Here is a 21,727-nt window from a genome sequence, read left to right on the forward strand (position 1 = left end):
CTACCCACTTACCTAGTGTCCATAGGGACTCGAAAAAGGTCACACACACACACACACACACACACACGCTCCGCAAAATAAATACGTATCAGTGGTTAAGAGTACTTGCTGCACCATAGTGAATACCAGAGTTCAGATCCCAGCACTCATGCAACAAACACCTCTAACTAGCTCAGAGAGACCCAACGCCCTCTTCTGGCCTCCAGGAATGTACACCCACACAACACACAAAAATCTATACAAAAACTTTTAAGTTTTTATTCCTCCAGAGTATCTAGCAGCATATGAAGAACTATATGTGATCAACTCCCTCCTTCCCCAGCAGTAGCTTATTTTTCATGTTACATTTATTATTTTTCTTTTTTCTTTTTTTTTTTTTTTTTTTTTCGGAGCTGGGGACCGAACCCAGGGCCTTGCGCTCGCTAGGCAAGCGCTCTACCGCTGAGCTAAATCCCCAGCCCCACATTTATTATTTTTAAGGGCTCCGTTTGTAACACCACTGGCCTTGAACTCACCACCTCCCTGCATCAGCTTCCTTTTCAATGCTGGAGTCACAGGCATGCAACACCATGCCCAGCTTGCTTCGTCTCATGCTTTACTTTACGGAAGCTTTTAGTTTCAAGAAATACGCAACGAAATCTATACATAGATGACAACAAGCTTGAAACAGCAGATCCAAGGCATCAAGTTCAACTTTCATCTTTAGTCTCCTCACAGCCAGCTATTTCCTGGAAGCTGCCTTCGCTATAGCTTTGTCCGATTCCAGGCTACTTTCGAATTTCATTGGATCTGTCACTACAGTATTACCTTGCAGTAAGAAAAAACCCATGCCACTGTTTTTTGCCTTTCTGGTTTGCCTGTTTGTGGGGTTATTTCTAGTTTGAGGTTTTGATTCTTTGTTATCTTCTTGTGACAGGGTCTCTTTCTGCTGTCCAGGCTGGCTTTATACATAGTAGGTAACCAAGATTCGAACTCCCCGCAATCCTCCCAAATGCTGGGATTATAGACTTGAGGAACCATTTCAAGAGTAAAGGCTAACACAAAAAAAATCAGGGAACAATTACAGGTTGGCAAATGGAAGGGAAAACGGGAAATATACTATGTTTACACTGCTACTTAACAGCGGTCTCCAACGTGTCTTTTAGCTTCAATATCTGCGTAATCTAGTTGATGTTTTTTTTAACAACTTCAGTTTCCACCCCTCGCTTCCTTCTCTCTCCCTACTCGATCTGTGACGACAGGTCTGACTTCCTGCCCGTTTCCAAAATGGCCTCTCCCGCAACTTCAAAGTTCTGTGTGCGCATGCGCGAGAGTAAGTTCTCTTCCCGGCAAGATGGCGATGGGTTCAGTTTGCCGTCGCTGGCAGCTTCTGCGACTCCTACAGCCCCCGCGTTCGGTAAGGTTCCGTCCATGGTGCAGGGATGCTGCCTTGCCCTTGTCACTTGAGCTGAGGTCACGAGCAGATGCTGACCCGGCCACTGGGACCTGCGTGTCATGACCTCGGGTCGCGTGAGGACACCACCGGGTTACGTCCCGGGGTTGGTGGCCCGGTTTCTCTGTAGCTGTCTGGGAACTGCTTTCGACCCTGAGCCGTGACCTCTGGGCCCCATCCCCGGGCTTCCGTAACAGGATGCGGGAGACCAGGGCCCGAGCTCCACCCTGCACGCTCCAGTGCATGCCTTCGGGGCCTGAAGTCAGTGCGAGCAGAGTTGCAGTGCCCCGACTGCTGCAGCAGGCTGCCGGCGGGAGAGGCGGGTCGGCTGGGACTTAAGGCCTTCCCTTATCCTTTCACTCGGTCAGTTCCACAGCGTCGCAGGGTCCCTGAAACCGCTGGCAACCAAGCTCCTCGCAGCCCGCTCGGGTAGTGGGCGGCCACACTACGCTCTTCTCGCCGTCCTAACCCCTCGCTGCATCAGTACATCTGCTGCCCTCTTTGCAGAAGCCCAGGTAAGAGGTTCCCGCTGAAGAAAGGAGCACAGCTTCTTGGCCCGTTTCTTTTGTTATGTGTTGTTTTTGTTTTGCTGAGTACAGTGAATGTATAGCAGAGTTCTTTTCACACTCCACGCAGTTCCTCACAATATTAGCCTGTTTGGAATAGAAGGAAATTCTCAGCCGACTCAGTGGGGAAATGCTTAAAAGTACACGAGAAATTTATAGGGCAGGCAAGATGACCCTACTGTACAAAAAGCTCTTGCTGTGCAACCCTGGTAACCTGAGTGCCAGTCCTGGAACCGAAGTAAAGGTGGAGCCTGTTGTGACACAGTCCCAGTAATCCCAGCACTCGGGAGGCAGAGGTGGACAGATCTCTGAGTTGAAAACCAGCCTGGTCAACATAGCAAGTCAGAGCTGTGTAGTGTGACCTTGTCTCAAAATTTAATTAATTAATTGATTAATTAATTAATGAGGAAGGCAAGAACTGGCTGGACAAAGTTGGTCTCTGACTTCCACACATGCTGTGGCATACATGCCTACACACATCATTCGCACACAATGAAAATGAATTAAATTTTGTATTCAAGACACTGCCAGAGGGAGTAGTTGTAAGCTAATAATGTAAAATGTGATTGTGGGTTTGTGTATTTGTGATATATGTGATTCTTTGAATACTGTTTCTTAGAAGCCTGAGTAGGATTTTTCTCTTAGAGATTTATCATATAGTGTTGTGTGTGTGTGTGTGTGTGTGTGTGTGTGTGTGTGTGTGTGTGTGTGAGACTGTGCATGTGATCGTGGGTGCCCATGGGCACCAGAAGAGGGCATTAGAGACCCTGAGGCTGGAGTTAAAGGTGGTTGTGTGCTGCCCTACAAGGGTGCAGGGAACTGAAAATGGATCCTCTGCACCCCTGAGCCCTGCCTCAGGGGAGTACTCAGTAACAGAGCTTGGTTAGCGTGTTCAAGGCCCAACCTGAACTACAGAGCAATCAAGATTCCGCCTCCAAAACTAACTTTCCCACCCACCCACCACTATTAAGAATAAAGAAAGAAAGAAAGAAAGAAAGAAAGAAAGAAAGAAAGAAAGAAAGAAAGAAAGAAAGAAAAAAAAAACTAAGTTGAATTAAAGAGAATTTCATCTGAGGGCTAGCCCAGTGGTCCGTGTTCTTGCCAGAAGTTCGGGAAGCCCTGAGTTCCGTTCCCAGCACAACACAAAAGGATTCCAAGTGCAGGCGATTTGGAATATGGGAAGGGTGCTGGCTATGATGCTCAAATGACTGAAGTCTGGGAGGCATGATGTGGGAAGCAAGTTCCCTGCCTGAAGGGTAGCCGTGAGAGGCTCTCTTAAGTTATTCTTCTTATGCTAGAGGCAAACGCTAATGTCCTTTGAAAGCAGGACTGTGTGGACACAATTGGCCATCCTTGAAGAACAAGAAGTAAAAGCAAGAAAATGGAGCCCGGGACTGTTGAGCGTAAGGGATCCTCACCTTTTGTTCATCCCACTCATGGTACTTGGTCTGGTTCCTCACAGGTCCAGGTACCTCCTGTTGTTCCTGCTGCCTCAGCCCCTGCTGCAGTACCAGAGGTAGCTTCTGCAGGACCTGCAGATGTCGTCCAGTGTGCAACAGAACAGAGCTTCGCAGAACTGGGGCTTGGCTCTTACACCCCAGTGGGACTCATCCAGAACCTCTTGGAATATATACATGTGGACCTGGGCCTGCCTTGGTGGGGGGCCATTGCCACGTGTAAGAGTACATCCTGAGCAAGAGAGGAGGAAATGGGGTAGAACCTCAGCCATGGCAGCTCTGTCAGTGGATTAAGGAAATGGGTGTAGAAGTGTAGAGGTCAGAGAAGCAGATGATTCAGAGGGAAGGTACACTTGACTTTTAGTTCCTAGAGAGTATTAGCCGTTTATCATATGTGCAGCCATCAGTGTACAACACACAGATATCCCAATGTGAGCTGAGAGCTGGGGTACGGGAACCATATTAAAAGTAATGAAACTACCCTGACTTGGCAGACTAGAAGGTTAGATCAGGTACTTATGCTCCCAAATTAGAAAGCTGTTTTCATCGCTCTTACAAAAGCTGAAACTTTTAATCCTGTTTCTTCCTTAGACAGGTAGCATTTTTTTTTTTAAATCATAAAAACTCATTTAAGGGTAAAAATGTAACTCAGTGATTCAGCACTTGCCTGTCATGCACAAAACCAGCCTGGGTTACATGGTCAGGCCATATCAAAAAACAAAATCATCTAGACTTTGAAGCATTTGTCTGCCCCCCCCCCCCCCCCCCAGTGCTTGGGAGGTAGAGGGAAGAGGGTCAGAGTTCAGTCACCCTTACTTAAATAGAGAGTACAAGGCTAGCCTCGTACCTTAGTCACTGTTTTGTGGCCATGAAGAGATGCCATGACCAAAGCAACTCCTATAAAGAAAAGCATCTAACTAGGGACTCATTTACAGTCTCAAGTCCATCATCATCACCATCATCCAGGGAGCATGGCAGGCAGCATGAAGGCAGGCATGGAGCTAGAGAAGCAGCCGAGAGCTACGTCCTGATCCATAGGCAGCAGAGAAACAAGTCATTGGGTCTATAGTGTGGGCCTTTTGAAACCTCCAAACAACCTCCAGTGTTTCAAAACTGACACACTTGCTCTTTCAAGGCCACACACACCTCTGAATCCCACTCAAATAGCGCCATGTCCAATAAATCTGATGACTAAGTATTCAGATATATGGTCCTTCAGAGGCCATTCTCGTTCAAACTTCCATGCCTGGGCTACGTGAAACTGCCTTTTTTTTTTTTTTTTTTTTTTTTTTTTTTTTTTTTTTTTGGTTCTATTTTTCGGAGCTGGGGACCGAACCCAGGGCCTTGCGCTTCCTAGGCAAGCGCTCTACCACTGAGCTAAATCTCCAACCCCGTGAAACTGCCTTTTAAAAAGTCTCAGAACCTTCAGTTGAGCTGGGTCTGGTGTACACCATTAATCCCAGTCTGGGGGAAGGGATGCAGAGACTGGAGGATCTTTGAGTTTGAGGCCAGCCTGGTCTACATAGCAAGTTCCAAGCCAACAAAAGAAACTTTTGGGGGGATGGGGAGACAAGGCTGAAGATGGCTCTGTGGTTAAAAGCACAGCTCCTTTTGCAAAAGGTTCTATTCCCAGCACCCACACACTGGCTCACAACTGTCTTTCTTACTCCAGTTCCAGGGGATGCCTTTTTGGTCTTTATGAGCATGCAGACTGACAGGCAAAACACTTATACACATTAAATGAAATTTTTTTTAAATTCCATATATATATATATATATATATATACATATATATATATATTATGAGTTGTGCATGTATACCTGTGTACCACATGTATGCAATGCTTGAATCCAGTGACCTTGAACTGCTAGTGTACTGCCACCAAGACAAATTCCCAAGCCCCTTGGTTTTTTAGATTTTTTTTTGTGTGTGCATGTGAGAACATGCGTGTGCATGCATTTCCCTGTGATTATGTACATTTGCCAGCGAAAGCCAAAAAGGTATTAGATCCCTTGGAGCCGGGGTTACAGGCAGTTATAAACCACCTCTCATGGGTACTGAGAACCACACTCGGGTCCTCTGCACAAAAGCAATCACTCTTAGCCACTGAGCAATCTTTCCAGCCCACTCCCTTGATTTTATTAAAGTAAGGTCTTACTATGTGGGCCAGGCTCTCAAACTCTTGATACTTTTGACCTCTCTGGCGCTGAGTTTGAAAGCTGGTGCCACCACTGTTGGTTTCGGTGACTTCCTGTTTAAACTGAGTACACAAACAGGTTAAGCTTGCCTGTGTGTTACTTGTGGGATCCAGCAGGCGGCCTACTTCTTTCTCCTCTTTGACCCATAGCTATCGGGGTTTTGCTGAAATCACTTCACTGTAACTGCTGGTGGTGGCATTACTAAATCCACTTTCTCATACTTAACCTTAATGCGTTAGACATGTTAAAACTTAAAGGCTTTCCTTGGATTTTATGAAAACCTGCCCTGTTGTCTCTCCCTAATTTCTTGTTTTTTCTGACCACACCTGCCCATATTTGTTACCTGATACTCCACCATTCTTGGATGAAGGTATTCTGAGTTATGTCCTTGGTTTCTTAGCCCAGACCCACTTGGATGTCGACAGATAGCATAAGCTAATCATTCGTTGGAAAGGCCAGGAGTATAAGGAAAAGGAAGCGTTAAACCACCAGAACTTACTACCCCACAGACTTGCAAAACTGACTTTTTGCTTTGTTCTAAGCCAGGTCTGATGGCACATACCTGTATTTATAGCACTAGGGAGACCAAGGAAGGACAATCATGAGTTCAAGGCCAGCTTGTACACACCAAGACCCTACTGCAGAGAAAGGACTCATACTTCAGTCTGAGACTCAGTTCTGTAGAGAGGCTGAGCATGGCGGAGGCTCTGGGTGAATGTTTTTCCTTTCTCGAGGAATCAGTTTGTATATTTTCATCCTCAACTTAAAAGTTGATGGGGCTGGAGAGGTGGCTCAGGGGTTAGCACTGGTTACTCTTCCAGAGGACCCAGGTTCAATTCCCAGCACTCATATGTCAACTGTCTGGAACTCCAGTTCCAGGGGATCCAACACCTTCACATATCTGTTAGATAGATACATACACACATAGATACATAGACAGACAGACAGACAAATCTTTAGAAAGTTAAGTTTCTAGTGACAGAAAAGTCAAGAGGCTGTTGAAGTACTAAAGAATGTTTGCTTGGTAGTGGCAATGGTTGTTTCAGGGAAACGAACAAGATCCTCATCGGCTCAGAGAACCTAAGCTGAACTTTTATTCTGAGCCTTAAAGAGCCAGGTGTACCCTGTCCTTATTTCTGGGCCCCTTGGGTGAGCCTTCTAGCTGCAGGCAACTTTTCATTTCGCTCCAAGCCTATGCTGTATTTTCCAGGTACTGTCCTTGCCCGCTGCCTTGTTTTCCCTCTCATTGTGAAGGGCCAGCGAGAAGCAGCCAAGATCCACAACCACATGCCGGAGATGCAGAAGTTTTCCGCTCGAATCAGAGAGGCCAAGTTGTCAGGAGACCAGGCTGAGTGTGAGTTGGCCCCAGGGTAGGTGTGGGAGAGAAGCAGGTTTGTGCTTGAGACGTCCCACTCGGGGGAAAGAAGGGGTGCCAAGGTCGGGCAATTCTGACAAACCTCAGGGGTTTTCCATTCCTTGGAAAGAATAGGATGTTAGGCTTCACAGATGTCACTCTTAACCCAGTGATCCATTTCCCTCCGGTCACAGTTTACAAGGCCACCATAGAGATGACCCACTATCAGAAAAAGCATGACATTAAATTCTTCAGGCCGCTCATCCTACCTCTCACTCAGGTGAGCAGAAATGTGCCCTGCGAATCAACTCTGAACCCATCGAGTTGTCTCCTGTTTCCCATGTCCCCAGATCCCCAGAAATGCAAGTGATGGTGTTGTGCATGGCTTTTAGTAACGGGGCTGTGAAAACATAGCTCCTGTTAGGAGTGCTGACTGTTTATCCTGTGTAACAGGCCCCCATCTTCATCTCCTTCTTTATTGCCTTGAGAGAGATGGCCAACCTGCCTGTGCCCAGCCTCCAGACAGGTGGGCTCTGGTGGTTTCAAGATCTCACGGTATCTGATCCCATCTACGTCTTGCCACTGGTAGTCACTGCCACAATGTGGGGTGTCCTTGAGGTAAGCTGGGACTGGCCGAGTGCTAAGCCTGCCCATAAACAGGGAGTGGGGATGGAGTAGTATGAAGAATGTGTGTCTTCCGTCCTCCATTCCCTGGAGAAGTGGACAGGGTCACGGCTTGGGATTGACTCTTCTTTCCCTCGTCCCCTTCTTGGCAGCTAGGCGCTGAGACAGGTATGCAGAGCTCTGACCTCCAGCTCATGAGGAACGTCATCAGGGTGATGCCTCTAGCAGTCTTGCCCGTGACTATCCACTTCCCCTCGGTAGGCAATGGCTCTGTAGCTACCTCGGGTCCTTCAGTTGAGTGCTTCTGACAAGCTGACCGGGAACGCAGCTCTGAGCACCTTGCTTCCCCTCACCCACCCAGGCGGTGTTCATGTACTGGCTGTCCTCCAACGTGTTCTCCCTGTGCCAAGTAGCCTGCCTCCGGTTTCCAGCTGTGCGCACAGCACTCAAGATCCCCCAGCGAGTTGTGCATGACCCTAGCAAGTTACCTCCCAGGGAAGGCTTCTTGAAGAGCTTCAAAAAAGGTAAGGGGGGTGGGAGGGTTTGGGGATTTAGCTCAGTGGTAGAGCACTGGGTTCGGTCCCCAGCTCCGGGGGGGGGGAAAAAAAAAAGAAAGAAACAAAAAAGGTAAGGGGGGTTGGACAACATGTCGGCAAGTATCTGTCCTCCCAGCAAGCCTGAGGCTGAAGCAGGATTGCACCGCCTACCCAACCTAGGCTACATAGTGGGCTATGAACTTGAGACTTTCCTCAAGGGAGAAAGTAGCCTGAACATGAGAGAGGAACTTATTTTCTTCTCGCACAGGCTGGAAGAATGCTGAAATTGCACATCGGCTCCGAGAGCGGGAGGAGCGGATGCAGAAACACTTGGACCTAGCTGCCAGAGGTAAGGAGATGGTTCAGGCCAAATCCTGCCTTCCATTTCTCCTTCTCCTTATTTACTGAGATCTTTTTCTCTTTTCTCCCAGGACCCTTACGACAGACTTTTACCCACAACCCTCTGCTACAGCATGATCCAAGTCGCTCCCCCAACACCCCCAACAGCAGCACCAACAGCGTCAAAGCAAACACAAAGAAGCCGTGGCAGGACACACTCGGCTGATGCGTTCTGTGCTCACCGGGACGAGAGCCCTGCCTCTGCACAGACTCCTCGGAACAGAGGTGATGCTGTCCTCGCCCCAGCCCTGGGCACTGCAGCATTTGGAAGTGTTCATTTTAAACATAGTTTCCACTATAGACTCTTACTTGTGTGTGTTAAAAGGGCCCTGGAGAGCCACCTGGATAGAGTTAGTAAACCTCTGTCTTATCTGGGCTTCTGGATGTTTGTTAAATATGGAAGGGGAGTTGTTGAACACTACAGGGTGGGAAATGAGCTCCCACGCTAGCCCCTGCTCTTGGGAAAGATCTTCGTATTTTATCCTGGACTTCAAAACTCAGACCTCTACCTCACACACTGCATCTCCGTCCGCAAATGCATTCTAGAGGTGTGACAGGCAAGACTGCATGACAGTCGCTTTTGTGGTGCTGGGGATTGATCCTACTTCTCCATCCCTGACCATGTTTCTTGACCCTCATGATTACTTGTGCAATTTCTTTAAGAAGCAGATATGCTGAAATTCTTAATGATGGTTTAGAAGAATGAAGGGGGTCTAGAGAAAAGGATCAGATAAGAGTTCAAGTCCTCAGCACTCATGTGAAAAGCTGAGCATGGTCCTGTTCTTACCCTGTGACCCTAGTGCTGTGGGCTGAGGAGACAGGAGGACCACCAGGCTTGCTGGCCATCAGCCTAGCCCCAGGGTCAGTATGAGATCCTGTCTCAGGGTATAAAGGTGGACAGAGCAGGACACCTGATGCCCTGCTCTGGCCTCTGCACATGCAACGCACTTTAAGAAAAAACTGAAGTGTTTATGCACTAGCCTTTTACATTCATGACATTTTAGTCCAACAATTTCGTTGTAGAAATTGGTTTTATTGCCTTTGGCAGCTGGCTTCGGAGGGAAAAGTTGATTCATTTAGTTTCCATGTCTGTTTGAACTGCGTAAATATCCCAGGGCCACTAAGCAGAATAGAACCACTCAGACCTTAGGAACATAATCTTTTTATTGTTTTGCATCTGTGACAGTTTTGTGTCCCTCTAAAGGAGACAAATTTGGAGCATTGTTGGCCCTGGTAAAGGAAGAGAGGAGTGGGTAGGCACCCCGGGTGCTGCCAGAACCAAGCCTCAGAAATGGCCTGCTTCCGCCACAGTCTGCATTATCCACTTATAAAGTCCGAAACAACACGTAGCAAAACAAATAAATTACTCTTCATCCCTCAAAAGCAAGTTCCGAGTTGAAGCTGCCAAGCCTGGGCTCTGGGTGGGGCCTCCAGAGGTTCTGGCCAATGGGAGATGAGAAACGCCGAGTTTGCCCGCATCTCAGAATTCCACGCTCTATTTAGACTTGGGACCTTGTTTGGGCAACTCTCCATCTTCCAAGTCCATTTCTGCAGCAACTGACATACAGATGATCTGGAGGTACCGTGTGGTAGACGCTACAAAGAGAAACCCGAATTAAAGCTGGGTACAGGTTCCAGGGGCTGAGTTCAGGGCTCCACAGGGGACTGCGCCAAAAGGACTGGTTGGTTCAGTTAAGCCATGTGGTTAATGGTAGGAACTAGCTGTGGTGAGGTCTGCAGAAAAGGACAAAAGCCAGTCTATTCAGGTGGCTGACCCATTGGAGCTGCCAAGCTTACCTACGATCCTGCGAAGGCACAGAGGTCGTTTGTGCTCGGGCACTCTGATGATGAGGAAATAGAAGGGCAGGCCCGAGAGCGCGATGCCGATGCCGATGAGGGAGTTGATGGTATCGCTATAAAGCGGGACAGCCACCAGGAAGATGGTACAGAGGCAGAAGACGATGGGGAAGAACAGGCTGAGCTGAGGACACAGGAAACGGTTAGCTCGGCGTGGGTTTGTTTGCTGCTTGTTTCAAGGTTGTCTCACTTTGTAGCCCGAGCTAGCCTCACTCAGCCTGAGTGCTGGGATTGTGGGCATCAACTGATCGGCCCCTACACCCAGCTAACTGGGAAGTGCTGACAACCAAAACAATCTTCATCTCTAAGGTAAAAGCACTGAAGGGCTTAGAGACAGAACTCATTGGAATAGCACTCACGGCCTTCCCATTGTCTGCATGCAGCTGCCACCGAGCCCTAGTCTCTTTACTGGTTTTGGTGGGGGATGGGGTGGGGGGCTGCTTATTTTATGGCATTGGGATGAGACAGTTCTGAAGATCCAGCCCAAGGCCTTGTGTATGCCAGACAAGAATTCCACCACTGAGCTGTAGCCTCAGTCCTTGTTGGGGTTTGTTTGGGGCAAGTTGTTGATTTTTCTTTTTTTTTTTTTACTAAAAGAAAAAACCATACAAAAAAGCAGGGTCTCATATAGCCCAGCCTGGCCATTTACAATTGGTCATCATGCCTTCCCTGCCAAGGGTTGGGGTGACGGGCATGTGCTACCATGCACGGCTTCCTGGCCCTCTGTGTTGTTTCAGAGTGGCATTTTGGGGTGTGTTTTTTTAACACATGTTTTGCTGCAAGAGAAGCCAGAGGGTATTGGATTCCTTGGAACTGGAGTTAGACGGTTGTGAGCCACCATGTGGGTGCTGAGAATCAAAGCCAGGTTCTCTGTAAAATCAAGTACTCTTAACCACTGAGCCATTTCTCCAGCCCAACCCTTGGGATGGATATATATATCTGGGGTCATTTTTTATGTTCATTAGCATTTTGACTGCATGTGTGAAGGTGTCAGAACCCTGGAACTGGATTCATAGCCGGTGTGAGCTGCCCTATACATTCTGGGAACTGAACCCAGGTCCCATGGAAGAGCAAGCAGTGCTCTTTTTTTTTTTTTTTTTTTTTTTTTTTTTTTTTTTTTTTGGTTCTTTTTTTCAGAGCTGGGGACCGAACCCAGGGCCTTGCGCTTCCTAGGTAAGCGCTCTACCACTGAGCTAAATCCCCAGTCCCGCAAGCAGTGCTCTTAACTGCTGAGCCAGTTCTCTTGGTGTTGGGTTTTGGGTTTGGGGGTGTTTTTTATTTATTTTTATGTATGTGAGAGTACACTGTCACTGTCTTCAGATACACCGGAAGAGGCCATCAATCCCATTACAGATGGTTGTGAGCCTCCATGTAGTTGCTAGGAATTCGGGACCTCTGAAGAGCAGTCAGTGCTCTTAACTGCTGAGCCTTCAGCCCCAACCCCTAGTGTTTTAATCGCAGATATGTTCTACTCTGCCCAACCTAGGGAAAGGATAACTTCCTGTTCGATCCCTGCCTGGCAGCACTAGCTATACTAAATGGAGGCTGGATTACCTTGAGAGGGCGGGGCCGGTCAGGTTCCTTCCAGCGTAGGTAAAGCTGACCCACAATAGAAAGTCCCACAAAGAACCAGTAGCTGAAGCTGTAGTAGTTAATGAGCTGGAAGATGTCCTCCACACACAAGTAGACCAGTGCCAAGATACCCTGTCGGTGCAAATCCAAAGTCAGCTCCTCTCAGGCTGTCCTCCCACTCCACCCCTCCCAGGCCACAGCTTCAGGCTGCAAGTCGGCCTGCTGCTCCCACCCTGTAGCATTTTTGGTACTATATCCCCTCTCTTTCAGCTGGGTGTTGGTGGCGCACGCCTTTAACCCCAGCACTCTGGAGGCAGAGGCAGGTAGATCTCTGTGAGTTCGAGGCTAGCCTGATTCTGACAGAGCAAGCTCCAGGACAGCCAGGGCTACACAGAGAAACCCTGTCTCAAAACACGAAGAAGACACTTGCCTCTCAACTAGATTTTTAGTGCGTTCGTCAAACCCTTGCCAAGTTAACTCTAAGACTTTAAGTGTCTTAGGCAGAAGCCTGCAGTATCTCCAGCTAACACTTCTACTTCTCCTATGGCACAGCTCCACCAAGCTTTGTCGCAGGACTCTGTGATGCTGTCTGACTTACCCAAAGCCCATTTCTACAACTCTAACTTCACACTCCACCTTAAAAATGCCCTCCTTCGGGATTGGGGATTTAGCTCAGCGGTAGAGCGCTTGCCTAGCGAGCGCAAGGCCCTGGGTTCAGTCCCCAGCTCCGAAAAAAAGAAAAAAGAAAAAAAAATGCCCTCCTTCAACAAATGTTTACTCTTAAGAATGCATCACGCACCATCATGGCTGCTACTCATTACAATGTAGCCTGTGTCTCACTCCTCTCGGACCACATGCAGTTGGCACTTCTCACAGAAGTTTGAGTCTTAGAAGCTCCATCCGAGGATAGCACAGTGCATCAGTAGTTTACAGGCCAGAACCTTCTTTATGGCTTTCAGGAACCTAGACTAGACACACACACACACACACACACACACACACACACACACACACACACACACACGGTCTGGCTTTCAGCCTCATCCCTGAGACCACTCACATTGAAGAGTAGAGAAGGCACTGGTGTGAACCGTTCAACATGAATCATACAGATGGCATCCGGGAGGTGGCCTTCTCTCGAGCCCACAAATAAAAGCCTGTTGAGGTAAAATAAGAGAGGCTGACAAAACCGTGGGGCACTTAGGGCAGCCTGGGTCACCTGCCACATCCTTCTCCCTCTCTGCTATCCCTTCAAAGGATCTGAATAACAGAAGGGAGTTCACTGTGGAGCTTAGAACTGGGGGAGGCTAATGGGAACAAAGAAGGGACAGGGAATACTGGCAGCTGGAATCCTGGTCCGAGAAGTTCAACTGTCTCTGCCAAAGCTATGCCTGCTAGCCACCCTGTCAGCAAGAAGTGACCGTCATACCTAGAAGCAGCCACAATGGAAGCATTGAGGCCACCAAAGCAGGATAATGCAACTGCTAATGGAATTGTCCAGTTGAATATTCCAAAAATCTGATCTGCAAAGGTCTAGGAAAAAGCAGAAGTCATTAGCAGATCCTAAAAGGGATAAAAGCACTCACAGATGTATGCCCAAAGTCCTCAGGAACCCAGTCCCTTCCATGGTGGAGGTTAACAGGACCTTCTTGAAGGCCTTGTGCTCTTAGCAGGCTGTCTCATCCCTTCCCATGGCTGAACCAACTGGGATATATCCAGGAGCCCACAACACACCCTCAACCTGCTACCAAGAATCCTTTACCACAGCAACCGCGTCGCTGGCCAAGATGTCCTTTATGTCTAGCACACTGTAATAGGCCACATTGGTCAAGAGGTAGATGATGGTGACGATGGGCATGGAAATGCCAATGGAGAGGGGCAAGTTCCTGCAGCCAAACAGAAAGAAGAGGATCTGTCAGTCCCTCGCACCTCGTAGTCCTTAGGTCTGCCATGCCATCTTCTCTAGGGATGCAGACAGCCGTGGTTCCCAGGTCCTTTGCCTCTGAGGTCGCCTTGTATTGGCGTAAGCTCTAAACCCTTAAAAACTAAAAAGCTTGAGGGGAGAAATGCCCCATTACAGAAGTTACACAGAGAAGGTGGCGTTGCATGTGGTCCCCGCTACTCTGAAGGCTACGGTACGCGGATCCCGAGTTCAAGACCTGTGGGGACACTTCAGGGAAACCATCTCAAGGAAGAACAGGCTAGAGATGGCTCAGTGTTAAGAGCATGTTGCTCTTGCAGAAGACCTGGGTTCAGTTCCCAGCACTCATGGGGTAGCTCATGGTGGTCTGTAACTCCAGTTCCAGAAGACTTGAAACCCTCTTCTGGCCTCGGAGACACTGGGCAATACACAAATGCAGAAAAAAAAAAACCCACCCACACAAAAATTATAAAACTATTCTTAAAATAAAAAATAAGTAAATAATGGGCTGAGGACAGAGCTTCGTGTAAAGTGTTTGTCTAGAATGCCCGAGGGTCCTCGGCCCAAGCTCCAGGATCACGGGAAGACAACAGCGAAGGGGGGATTGACCAAGAGCTACATTGTGTTCCAGCATAACAGGTAGTGGGTTCGATTCCTCTCCACGGCCAGTGGTCAGGGAAGGATTCTGTCTCGAGCCCTGCAAACTGTGTTTTCAAGGTAAGAAATAGAAGAAACTAGAGAGGCAGATTGTGGAATCTCACTTCTTCAGTAGAAGGAACAGTGCGTACGTCCAAACAAGGAAGTCATTTCAAAGGATTCCAGGTGCCTTCTTAACTGGCAGCCATGAAAAAGGCACAAAGACCCCTTAGGTCTCTCAAGCGCAAAAAGATCACTGTCTATATGCCAAAGGAAGAGAGGAACAAATATGGGGTCTGTCTGTTTTTCCAGTAGTAGCAATTAGATCTAGGATCAAGGACACATTTGCAGTGGTTCAACCTGTGTGAGTCTTGACCCCTTTGGGTTGCATATTAGATATCCTATATACCAGATACTTATATTACAATTCATAATTATAGCAGAATTACAGTTATGAAGTAACAATGAAAATAACTGTGGTTAGGGGACACCACAACACAAGGAACTGTATTAAAGGGATGTAACATCAGAAGGTTGAGAACCATCACTCTAAAGCCTTGAGCATGCTAACAAATGCTCTACCATAAGCCCTGCCCAAACTCCTCTGATAATGTTGACAGGGTCTCAGTAAGTTGCTCTGAGAGGCCTTGAATTCACTCTGTACTTGGCTTTGAACTTGTGATGCCCCTGCCTCAGCAAGCCTTTATTTACCAAGAGGCAGGGTTGCAAATTATCCGCTGTCATTCCACTTCCCGCCAGTAGGTGGAAGCACTACTACCCAGTCTCCATTCACTTCTCGTACCCCTGCTCCTCTGTCACAGTGCCAGCAGCTATAGACCAGAAAAGCTTCTCGGTTTTCAAAGTCAAAAGCTAACTGGGGTGACAACTGTCATAATTTAGGGTAACTATTTCCTGGCAAATCTTAGTTTCTAGGATCATGATATTGAGGAGCCAGAAAAGGCCATGGAGATCCTATAATTCCACCCCCTTAACGTTTTATTACAGAAGCAGGCAAGGGCTAGGGAAATGGCTCAGTCCATGAAGAGGCAAGGAGGGCCTGGGTCTAACCTCAGAGCCCACGTGTAAATGATTGATGCATTGTGAGGATGGTGTGCACTTGTAATCCCAGAATTAGAGAGGCAGAAACAGAAGGACCCTAGGGTTCCACCGCCAGCCAGCCCAGCCTAATTAGCAAGCTCCAAACCAGAGAAGGAATCGGTCTCCAAAACAAAAAAGATGGGAGCTGGAGAAACGGTTCAGCTGTTACAAACACAAGACCCAGGTTCTGTTCCTAGCATACACATTAGTGGCTCACAGCTGTCTAATGCACAGCCATGCACTTAGGCACACACACACACACACACACACACACACACACACACACACACACACACGCACGCACCAGGCAATCTGGGCACCGTCAGGAAGGTTACAGATTCAAAGCCAAAATGGACTGCATACATAGTGAGATACTATCACAGAAAGGGGGGGGGGGATGAAGCGTTTTAATAAAGAAAAACAAGGTATGGCCAAGTTTGATGGTGCATGCCTTTAAATCCCAGCACTTGGGAGGCAAAGAGAACTGGATCTCTGAGATTTTGAGGCCAGTATGGTCTACATAGTAAGTTCCAGACCAGCCAGGGCTACACGACCAGAGCTCGTCTCTAAACAAAATGAAGGAAGAAAATGGAACAGCAAGTTCACGGCTACAAAGCTCTTCGTCTGCTACAAGGCAGTTCAGAGCAACACAGGTGAGGCGGTCCGGTGAATGGCTGGAACGGTTCCACACTATGGTCATGAATCAGGACAAAGAGAAAAGGGCCCGGAAGGGAAATGGAAGAAGCGTTCCATAGAAGTTAGTTCTGTGACCCAAAATTATCTGTGTGGGGATCAGGGTGAGTGAAGGCCTGAAGACAGAAAAGGCTTTATGAGGTTATCTCAGATTAGTTCACAAAGCCGGAGGTAAAAGCAATCCTCTTGCTTCACCTCCTAAGTGGCTGGCAAGGACCTCGGGTGTCTGAAGGCATATTTAAGCACAAAGTGTAACCTGCTTTATTTCAGGTAGAAATGAGTGCACGTGCAAACTTCTCTAGAAGGATTTATAACGCGCATGCAAGAAAGTGCACATCTTAACATAGTTACTGCAACCATGGACGAGTTATAGCTCTAGGTCTTAAATCTGCTAAAACTCTGGCTGGTGAAATGAATCCCAGAGTTGATGAGGCGTGACACCTGGCACGGCGAAGCTCAGGAAATGGTGGCTAGCCCTGGTGTGGATGGGCAGCGGTGGGGAAACGCCTACCTCTCGGGATTTCTGATCTCTTCAGTGACATAGTTAAGGGTGTCCCAGCCAGAGTAGGAGAACAAAGCTGAGTATAGTGCCAGGGCAATGTCACCCATTGCAAACGATGAGCCCTCAAAGGAGTCCTCAAAGTTAGTTGTGGCTCCTGGAAGGTGAGGACAACAGAAAAAAAGAGTTAGTGGCCCACTCCTACTTCAGCTGATCCTGTAAAGGAGAAAAGGCTGTGAGGGTGCCATGGGTGGGGACTGGGGACAGAAGAAAGACATCTACAGAGGGCCAAGGTGTAGGGAACCATGCATGTGGTTGTGACAGGATAAGAAACTAGCACAGAGGAGTGGAGATGGCTCCGCCGTTAAAGGCTGGGTTCACAACCAAAAATATACGAAACTAGCACACAGCCCAACAGGGCTAGAAACTGAGGTGACATTCCGCTCTACACTCCAGGCTGCCAGAGCCCTACCTACTGTCTAACACTAGTCAGGGATAACTCGGGAAGGGAAGAGAAGAGATGAGGGTCAACAGAGGAGATGTTGGGAAGGCTTCAGACCTGGAAACCAGATAGGATGTCAAGGAGTGCATTTCTGACTGCTCACTTCCCAGGGCAGAAGCAGCAGAGCAATAAATAGCACTGGGCCCAGCAAACTGAAAGCCAATCCCAGGGCACAGCCATCAGCCCCCCTGCCAAGGTCAGTCTCCACGTGGGGGCGTTGTTGCTTTGCTTTAAAATAGCGTCTCACTGTATAGCCCTGGCTGGTCTGGAGCTCGATATGTAGACCAAGATGGCCTCAAACTCAAAGATGTACCCAACTCCACTTCCAAGTGCTGGTATTACAGCATAAGCCACCACACGCAGCTTCTGCGTCCCCGGCTGGCCTCGAGGTCTCTGTGTAGCTGAGATGATCTTTAACTCCTGAGCCTCTTAGTGCCACCTCACAAGCACTGGGATTATAGGTATGCACCACTCTGCCTGGCCTAAGAAAGGTAATTCCATGGCCTGTTCCCTCACTTACATAAAAGGGATACTAGTGCCTACCAAATATGGTATCTGGACAATCAGGTCAGTTAGAGACTCCTGGCGAAGGCATAGATCTGAGATTTCCTGCTTGCCTAGCATGGCCCAGACCTCTGGATTTGATCCCCCGACACTCCAAAGAAAAAGGAAAAGGGGAAAGTTTAGTGAACGTTAGTTGCTATTTGTTTTCTTACCCTGGCCAAGTCTAACAATTCCCGCAATGATGACCGCAATCAGCGCCAACACTTTAGCGTAGGTGAAAATATCTTGGACCAGGGTTCCCCACTTGACATAGGCACAGTTAATGAAGGTTAAGAGACCTGAAAGAAAAACAACACTGACCGTAACCTACCCTCTGCACCTCGAGGGCCCTAGACTCCCGAGTGACCTTCCCAGCACCACTCATCCAGACGAGCCCATCAGGTGGAGTCAGCTATGTGTCCGGGCTGTGCCAGTTTGCCCCCGATTGTCCTCAGTTTCATCACTGCAAGGCACTTGATGAACAGCTGTGTTTACACGGCCACATTCCCAAGCCCTAGTACCTTAAAACTTAGAACAAGGTGGCAGAATCCCTGGTCACAGAAGTGGGAGGCACCTGGGACTTGTACAGATTAGTGGTGTATTCTGGTCTTTCACTTTTTAAAAGCATTCTTTCCTTCCTATCACACACACACACACACACACACACACACACACACACAGGTCCCAACTCTGTGCTGTCGTTAATAACCTTGACAAGTCTGCTGTAATTTATCCAGTGTCTAAGCCAGCAAGGTCAGTACGTGCGTCCAAGGATTAGAATAGAGACCGAACTTCCTGCCCCCTGCCCACCAGCCCCACTATTTGTTTTGTGCTTTGTAAACCTCTTACAGCTAAAACAGGTTTCCGTAGAAAGAGGGCAGGGCGCTTGTCCTGCCTGTAATGGAACAGTAAGATCCACAAACATTCCTCAAGTCCTTCCAGCTAGAGACGATCCCTCTGCTGCATGAACTCAGGGGCAGTTCACAGACCAACCTCAGAGCAAGTGTTCGCAGCAGGGCGTGACGGTCACTTGCCAAGTGCTGTGGCTATGGACATAGACATTCCTCGAAAAAGAGTCCATATCTTTCGTCAAAGTCTGAGGAGTAGCCGAGGGTGTGTTCAAATGAATGCAGCCCTAGGTTCAAATCCTTTCACCCAAGAAATAGTGATCTCAGGAAAATCCATTAATTCAAAAGTTACAACCAATTACTTGGGAAGAAATTTGAGAAGGGACACCTAGCATGCTGTAAGGCTGACTGGCAGCTCGGGGATACAGAGGGAAGAAAGGCAGAGGCAACAACCCTGAGACCCACCATGCAGGCTCTTCAGCAGGCAGGCACCTGTATAACCCCCCAGCCTGCGCCCGCCCCCATGCCACAGAGAATCAATGCTCGGCTTCTTCTAGCCCAGCGACTGGAACGCCCCACAGAGTACCTGGCTGTCGAGTCTCCCTACAGTGGCTCTCAGAGCAAAGCTGGCCTTGCCGGAGTTGGGGATTTAGCTCAGTGGTAGAGCGCTTGCCTAGCAAGCGCAAGGCCCTGGGTTCGGTCCCCAGCTCCGAAAAAAAAAAAAAAAAAATTCCATGCTAAAGCTGGCCTTGCCAGTGAGGCAAGTCCAATGTAGGTCTTGATGGACTTGGGGCGTCAACACAATTTTTTAAAAAGCAAAAAGCAAAACAAAACAAAAGAAGCCACTCCAAGCTCAAGGGCAGTGGCTCAGGCTCTCACTCAGAAGACTGGGGCGGGATGGCCAAGTGTTAGATTCAAAGGAGTCTCCAGTTCCCCAAACCTCAAAACACGATCCAGATATTCAGAAATGGGCTCAACCTAGACTAGAGGAGGATTTCTGGAGGTTAAATAAAAGCCAGCAGAGGTTAGATAAAAACCAGCACTCCTGAGGACCCTGCAAAGCCAGCTCCCCTCTACCAAAAGGAGTCTTTTCCCTCATCGCTAGCAGAGGATACCGGTGGTACCTGTTAGCATATGTGCATGCTGGCCTCTAGGCTCCCTCAGTATCATAGGCACCTGTCAAAGTCCATGCTAGCATCTAGCTCTTCTTGTCCTTACCCTACCCTAAATTCCCTCCGATTCACAGGCTTCTCTCCCCCAGGTATCACTCTCCTTCTAACCCTGCTATTCTCACTCTGCTCCCCACCACCCCTCCCCCAACCCCATCCTGCTCTGCTCTTGCTTTTGTTCTCTCTGTTCTCTATCCCCGCTACCCTCCCCTCTCTTCAGATAGTTCTGCCTGAGTCCAGTCTGCTGGCCAAGTTCAGTCTACTGCTTTCTCTCTCCGCCTGGGCTATAGAGACCTCATCTCAGGAGAGAAAGCAACCTTACTAAGACTGAGTCCTGACAACACCCTCAGGGTCCACAGACCTCCTACAATCATTAGGTCCTGGCCTCTTCGTCACTGTGGCCCAGAGGCCACTCCGCTAAGAAGCAGGGAGAAAGAACCATCTTCTCTTCCAGTCTTCCTTCTAACCTGTCTGTGTCTGTGTGTGTGACCGCACACACATGAGGAATGTGTGCTCACCCCTACAGGCACACGTGGAAGCCAATGCCAGGTGTCTTCCTCCATCACTTCCCCCCCTTATCTTTTATTTTAGTTATTCCCATGTAAGCATGCACGGCACGGCACACATATGGAGGTCAGAAGACAACTTGTAGGTGTCCATTCTCTCCTTCAGCCATGGGGCTCAGGGGTCAAACTCCGGCGTGGTGGCAGGAACCTTTACTGGCTAAGCCATCTTGTCAGCTTGTCTGCCCTACCTTTTTGAGATAATCTCCCTGCACTTGGAACACATCGATTTCCCCCAAGTACTCAGCAAGGAAGCTTTTTTTTTTCTTTTTTCTTTTTTTCGGAGCTGGGGACCGAACCCAGGGCCTTGCGCTTGCTAGGCAAGCGCTCTACCACTGAGCTAAATCCCCAACCCCTTCTGAGGAGATTTCTGGCTCTACTCAAGTATATGTATTTGCGCCCAATAGACATAACAGTAAACAACCAAACTTTATCAGAAGACTGAGCAAACATGCACCCATCGCTCCAGGCCACCCCAGTGCTAAGCTAATCATTAACGTCACTAGTGTACTATCTCCTCAGTAATTCCACAAAATAAAGAGCCTTTATCTTGCCCTCCACAAGCCTGCCAGACAGTGCTCTTCCCCAGCCAGTCGTCCATCCCTTACTATCCACTGGACCTCCATCCTGAGCTATTCAAATGCCAAGAAACCTGTCTTCCCCTCATCCTGCAATGGTGACTCTTCACCTTTAGGCTCTGCCTGGACTTCTAAACGCAGCGCCAACAGGTTTTATTAGAAACACCAAGCACAGATGTACTGTTGCCACACTATGCTCAGGAGAGTGGGATCCCCTAGAATAAGAGCCCCTGGCAGGAATGAAGACATTCTAAGGTGGAACTTATGCCCCTCCCCACTTTTGGCTAGCAGACCACTGAACAGTGCTCCCTAAGAACTTGGAATTTCCCTAGGAGTCTCATGCCGGGAAAAGGAAAAAGCTGAAGTCTGGTGCCCGCTGGGGGAGAACGGTGTGAGTCAGAGAGACATCACACAGCTTGGCGTCTTCTCAGACCACTTTGCAAAAGGCACTAGAACTAAGGCAACAGGAGCAGGGTAGGTGAGACCACGCTTACCGGGGCTGCTTAGCTGTGCATATCTCTGACCTTCTATTTAAACCTAAACCTCATAGTAAGATCTCCTGAACCTCTTTACTTGTTTGCTTCCCTTCCCAGCGCAGCCATGCTGTGTTCATCTCCCTCTGCCTCTACTCCTCCTCTGTCTCTTTGAGTGACCTACTATGGAGCAGGGTGGTCGAGCCTA

General features: G+C 48.5%; 2 protein-coding genes across 14 annotated transcripts in view; one reads left to right on the forward strand and one right to left on the reverse strand.

Moving 5' to 3' along the window:
* Positions 1–1,316: 1,316 nt before the first annotated feature.
* Positions 1,317–8,945, forward strand: Oxa1l (OXA1L, mitochondrial inner membrane protein). Its single transcript, NM_001168583.1, has 10 exons — positions 1,317–1,396; positions 1,801–1,947; positions 3,461–3,674; positions 6,865–7,008; positions 7,203–7,288; positions 7,462–7,626; positions 7,785–7,889; positions 7,994–8,156; positions 8,437–8,517; positions 8,600–8,945. The coding sequence occupies exons 1-10, from the start codon at positions 1,334–1,336 to the stop codon at positions 8,731–8,733; spliced, it is 1,302 nt and encodes a 433-aa protein (NP_001162055.1). The 5' UTR covers positions 1,317–1,333; the 3' UTR covers positions 8,734–8,945.
* A 768-nt stretch (positions 8,946–9,713) lies between these two features.
* The window catches only part of Slc7a7 (solute carrier family 7 member 7), a 60,611-nt gene continuing 48,597 nt past the window's right edge, over positions 9,714–21,727 (reverse strand). For 10 of the 13 annotated variants that reach the window (XM_063274696.1, XM_008770705.4, XM_039093692.2 and 7 more), the window contains 8 exons: positions 18,062–18,187; positions 16,856–17,000; positions 13,759–13,882; positions 13,426–13,529; positions 13,057–13,153; positions 11,979–12,128; positions 10,365–10,548; positions 9,714–10,163 (listed from right to left, as the gene is read on the reverse strand). In XM_063274696.1, coding sequence (XP_063130766.1) covers positions 10,063–10,163; positions 10,365–10,548; positions 11,979–12,128; positions 13,057–13,153; positions 13,426–13,529; positions 13,759–13,882; positions 16,856–17,000; positions 18,062–18,187 — 1,031 coding nt within the window. In that variant the 3' untranslated portion in view covers positions 9,714–10,062. Of the gene's footprint in view, positions 10,164–10,364; positions 10,549–11,978; positions 12,129–13,056; positions 13,154–13,425; positions 13,530–13,758; positions 13,883–16,855; positions 17,001–18,061; positions 18,188–18,409; positions 19,371–21,727 lie in introns of those variants that run through there. The other 3 variants (XM_063274698.1, NM_031341.2, XM_039093699.2) reach the window with 3 other exon arrangements.

Source organism: Rattus norvegicus, chromosome 15 (assembly GCF_036323735.1).
Source record: "Rattus norvegicus strain BN/NHsdMcwi chromosome 15, GRCr8, whole genome shotgun sequence".
NCBI lineage: Eukaryota > Metazoa > Chordata > Mammalia > Rodentia > Muridae > Rattus > Rattus norvegicus.